Genomic DNA, 5000 nt, shown 5'->3' on the forward strand with positions numbered 1-5000 from the left:
GCGGCCGGCTAGGCGCCTATTCCGACCGCGGTGCCCAGCTCAGTCCATGTCCACCTCCTCGCCCTCGGGCGGGCTGGGTCCTGTCGCAGCGCCCGGCTCAGCGGCGCCGCAGGTGGCTGGCTCCCCGGCTGGGCTGGGGGCTCTGGGGTGCGGGCCTGGCGATGTTTCGAGGGGCGGGGGCGGCGGGGCCGCGGGGCAGACGGTCCCCGCGTCCGCGCAGTCCCCAACACCGCTCTCGGCTGCCGCCGTTGCTAGGTCCCGGAAAGGTGCGGGAGGCGGTGGCCCCGGCGAGGCAACAACCTCAGGGCTGCGACGGGCGAAGGCCGGGTCTGCAGCACTGCCGGGTCCCTGGAAGGCCCCGAAACTGGCCTGCGCTGGTGGTGCGGGCGGCGCGGGCGGCGCGGGTGGCGCGTCCTTGGGCGCCAACTCTGGGCCCGCTCCGCCCTTTAGCGCGGCCTGTGGCACCAGGAAGCCAAGGGGCTGCGTGATGGGGTAGAGCAAGAAGTGACCCTTGCCAATCAGGGTTCGAGGTGCGCAGGGCAGCCCGGGCGTAAAGTCCAGCCCCGCGGTGGCCGCGGCGTTGGCTGGGGTGGCTTTGCGGCGCGGTGGAGAGTCAGACAGCAAGCTCTCCACGCTGAACGGGCTAGCCTTAGGCAGACCCGCAGTCGCTGCCGCTCCGGGCCCGCACGGGATTGTGTCCTTGTCCGCAGGGCGGCCTAGCCGCGACTGCGGGCCGGCGCCGCTTCTTTGGCTCGGGTAGAAGGCTGGGTCGCAGGTGCCAGGCGCGGGTGGCTCGCCGGGAGGTATGGGAGCAGAACCTGTGACTCCGGGGCCGTGAGCTCCAGGGCCCTTGGCCGCGGCGGCAGGCGGCGGAGGCTCGGGTGGCTCTGGGGACAGACCTCCGCCTCCGCTGTCGCTGTCGGAACTGGGAGCGCTGTGTAGGGACAGGCCACCGGGAGAGTGCAGGTGGCGGCTCTGACTCTTGAGCAGTTTTTTCTCGTGTTTGCGTTTCTTCTTCTCCATCTTCTCCAGTTCCTTGCGAGCGATCTCCTCCGGGTCCATGGGCTCCCCGCTGCACGTGGTCGGGTGTGAGTTGTGTGCCGGCCGGCCCGGGCCCTTCTTGGTGTTCTCCTTCTTCCTCCACTTGGCCCGGCGGTTTTGGAACCAGACCTAGAACAGCCGGACAAGGAGGGAGGGGAGGCACAATCAGGCTGGCTAGCAGCCGCAGAGGCTGCGGACCTCCCTGCACGCCCCCAGGTAGGCCTGAGCGACCTCGGCTCCAGCGGGAACGACCTGAGCCAGGACATGTTCTCTGCCGGCCCTTGTATGCTGATACTCCTGATACTCGGGTTGCAGCTTCGGCCGAGCATCTCATCCACCCGGAAGGGGCGTAGATGGGGCCTCTTGGCCAGCTTCCCGCTCTGGCTTCTCACCTCGGGCCCCAGGGAGCTGCCCCTTCCTCAGGCAAGGCCGGTGCGGCCCCGTGACCCCGTGCTGTCGAGAGTTTCTGGTCTGGAGGCAGCGAGCAGGGGCCCCCGATTTGCCCTTGCTGGCATCTCACAGTTCTAAGGAGTCTGGCTTGGTTGTGAGCAGGAGCGGCTGAGCCTTCCACACCTGTCTTCGGCCCCCACGAGACTCTCAAAGCCCACATTTCAGGATCTCCCTTGAAGGGAAATCCGGATATTTCTTCCTCAGGAGGGCCTGTGAAGCCGAACTTGGATGAACCTGCAGTAGCCCACCTCCCCCATAACAGCTCCACAATCCTTCTTAGGAAGGGCTGTAGGCCAGGGACAAACAGAGCCTTTCCAAAGGAGTCCAGCCTGGCCTGGGGCGCTAGAAGGTGGGCAAGCAGGCCCAAGGTGGGCAAGCAGGCCAGAGGTTGGCCACGAGGCTCCCTGGGAGAGCAGAGATGCTCCTTAATGCTCTCTGCAGGCCTTGTCCGGGCAGCCAGGAAGGTTTTAAAGAGCACAGCAGCTAGCTCCCAAGACCACCACTGCCCAGCCTGACCGACCGGAGCCCTGGGAAGAGCTACCATGCCCTGCAGAAAGTGGCAAATTTAAATGCTTTGTTGTGGCCATATAAAGTTGGCACGATTGCATACCAGACTGGCTCAAAGGGAGCCTGATGGGCGCAGAAGTCTCAGGGACTAAGCCAAACACTGAGACGCGATAACTGCTTTCTCTTTTCTTTTTCAAAACTTTTGTGTGTGTGTGTGTGTGTGTGTGTGTGTGTGTGTGTGCAAATTCCAGGTTGTCTCACCACCAAAAATTACCATCATGTTAGAAGGGAAATGAAGAGATTCGGACTTCACTTAAGCCACACAACGAATTGGATAAAGGGATTTCTAAACAGAAGAGGCCAGGCCGCAACCCAGAACCCAAACATCATTCAGGCAAAGCTATGGGTGCTAAACGATATTTTGCCAGCATATGCCTCCACCCCAGGCACCCACCATGACACAGGCCCCAAAGCTTCTGTACTCTAGGAAAGCATCTAATTATGCAGACTTTATTCTGGAATTTTATTACACCAAATTGACTATGTATTTTTTTTAAAAAAAAATACTGCCTCCTGGCTCCGCATGAAATCAAATAACGAAGAGGGTTGGGAAGGGAGGAATTTAATGGGTGAGGGTATTTCATTCAGACACCTTTTTAAAAAACCTCCCCTCTTTTTTAATGTGCTAACCGCATAAGTTTCTACCTCCCCTCCCTCGAATGTGCCACCCCCCCCCCATATCTGCAAGGCGATGGAGAAATACGTGTTTCTATCTTAATAGTTCACAGGCCAGAGGTAAACAGTCTGCTTTGGGGTTCGGAGGAAGTCTCCGCTGAGAGCGTCCAGGCCATGGCCCACTTTGTACCCTCCTGTAGGGCTCTTTCAAACCTCGGTAGCCTTACCCCTCCGTTAGACAGTGCGCCGGGCTGCAGCAAACCCAAACCTTCCCGGATCACACGCAGTCACTGCAGTGGCTACTGGGGCACCGCCAGGAGCTCTCCCAAATCACCCTGGTATTCTCGAGTTACTCACCTCCAGATGAGCGAAGGGGTTCAACCCTCACAATCCCCACCACGACCAGCAGCGCGGAGCCTGGAACTACCTCCCGCCACTTAGAACAAAGGCAGTCCTGCCTCACCGGGCCTCTGCCCGCCCAGGGCCGGACAGCTGACTCCCCCGGGCAACATTCGGTCTTTACCTGAACTCGGGACTCGACCAGGTCCAGGCGCAGCGCCAGCGCCTCGCGCATGAACACGTCCGGGTAGTGGCTCTCATTGAACGCCTTCTCCAGCTCCTCCAGCTGCCACCCCGTGAAGTTGGTGCGGGTGCGTCTCCGTTTGCAGCCGGGGCTCTCCTTGTCTGGATCCCCCGAGTCTGCGGGCACGCACAGGACACCACAAAGCTCAGCCACCCGCAAGATGCTTGCCTCACTCGCACCCACCTCAGGTGCGGGGCTCACGGAGGAGCCGGTCACTACTCCCCGACGGCTTGGTGCTCCCGCTCCCCCATGGCCCCCCGCTGTGTATCCCCCCACTTCCCCGCCTCCAACCTACCTGCAAGCTTGAAGGGCTGGCTGTCGCCGGCCACACCGCAGGCGGCAGGCAGCAGCGGTGTGGGGTTGACCACCGAGGCGGCGGCCGCAGCGCACGAGCCGCTGAGCAGGCCGTCGATGGAAAAGGGCACCGAGGCCGCAGCGGCGGCGGCGGCGGCCGACTGCAGCTGGTGGCCGGCCAGCTCGTACACGTGGTGGTGGCCCAGCGGGTAGGGGAAGCCCACCACGCCGCCCAGCGAGCCCCCGAACTGGGCATGCGGGTGCTCCAGGAGGCGACCGTCCATCATCTCGCGCGCGGGGCCGGCGGGGCGCGGGGGCGCGGACGGCGGCGGCGGGGACAGGGGCCCGGAGCTCTACACATGCTTCGGCCCGCGCTCCGCCGCTTTACTTTATCAACATCAAGCTCTCGATAATTAGCCGCGGCCCGGGGAATTTGGGACCAATAAGAAGCGCTAATCGGCTCTGACGTCAGAGGCGTGCTGGGTGCAAGGAAACGTTTTCCATATCGATTGCTAATTATACCTGACACGCACCTCCATAAACAGTATCAGGAGCTGTCACAACAAGACGGGGTGGGGAGGGAGGGGCACCGCCGCGCTCGGCCGGCCCGGGGCCCCCGGCGAGCCCCCCACTCCTGCCCCCGCCGCTCCCGCCCCTCGCCTCCTTCTAATAGATTTCCCTTTAAAACATTCGCAGGCGTGTTGTGGGGATTTTTCACCAGAAATGCTGTACTCTCTGAACCTTTAAAGTGATGTTGCTCCAATTACAGAGAGACATTGAGCGGCAAATAGACTGATCCAATAATGGGAGATTCATCATCCGCTCTTTCCGAAACTGTCACATTGAATTTAAAACTACAAGGGCTTCTCTACCAGCCGCCTCTCTCGGGCTGCAGGCAGTCGCAAGCCGAGGCAACAGAGGGAGGAGGAGGGGAAGGAATGAGGAGGAGGAAGGGGAGAAGTGTCCCAGCGAACTGGAAGATGGAGGGGAAGAAAAAAGAGGAGGAAGGACAGGCTCAGGAGGGGAGGGAAGAATGAAGAGGAGTCAGGAATGGCATAGAAAGAGAAAGGGAGGAGAGAGAGAAGGGTGGAGAGGAGGGGAGGATGGAGAGAAAGGAAGGATGGAGGGGAGGGGAGAAGAAGAAGGGGGAGAATAGTGATGAGGGAGAAGTGGAACAAGGAGAGAAGGGAAGGATGGCTGAGGGGAGGAAGGAGAGAAAAGGAGAAGAACAGGGAGGAGGGAAGGGAGGACGAGGAGGGAGGATAAAGAGAAGGGGAGAGTGAAAAGGAGGTTGGAGAGAAAGGAAGGATGACGAGGGAGGAGAGGGAGGATGGGAAGGGGAGAAGAAAGGGAAAGTGGGAAGAGGAAAGAAGAGGATGGAGAGGAGGTAGAAGGGATGGTGGATAGATGGAAGGAGAGGAAGGGAGGAGAGGAGAACTTCCAAACAGTG

The 5000-nt window shown here is 60.9% G+C and overlaps 1 protein-coding gene across 1 annotated transcript in view; it reads right to left on the reverse strand.

Annotated features, from left to right (window-relative positions):
- The window catches only part of Uncx (UNC homeobox), a 4226-nt gene extending 307 nt beyond the window's left edge, over window positions 1-3919 (reverse strand). Inside the window, exons 1-3 of the mRNA XM_075956916.1 lie at window positions 3552-3919; window positions 3197-3372; window positions 1-1170 (exon numbers count right to left, since the gene is read on the reverse strand). The exon at window positions 1-1170 is cut by the window's left edge and continues 307 nt beyond it. Of these exons, the coding sequence (XP_075813031.1) occupies window positions 40-1170; window positions 3197-3372; window positions 3552-3837 (1593 nt within the window). The 5' untranslated portion in view covers window positions 3838-3919 and the 3' untranslated portion in view covers window positions 1-39. The remainder of the gene's footprint in view (window positions 1171-3196; window positions 3373-3551) is intronic.
- Window positions 3920-5000: the final 1081 nt, after the last annotated feature.

Source organism: Microtus pennsylvanicus, chromosome 1, assembly GCF_037038515.1.
Source record: "Microtus pennsylvanicus isolate mMicPen1 chromosome 1, mMicPen1.hap1, whole genome shotgun sequence".
NCBI classification, from domain to species: domain Eukaryota; kingdom Metazoa; phylum Chordata; class Mammalia; order Rodentia; family Cricetidae; genus Microtus; species Microtus pennsylvanicus.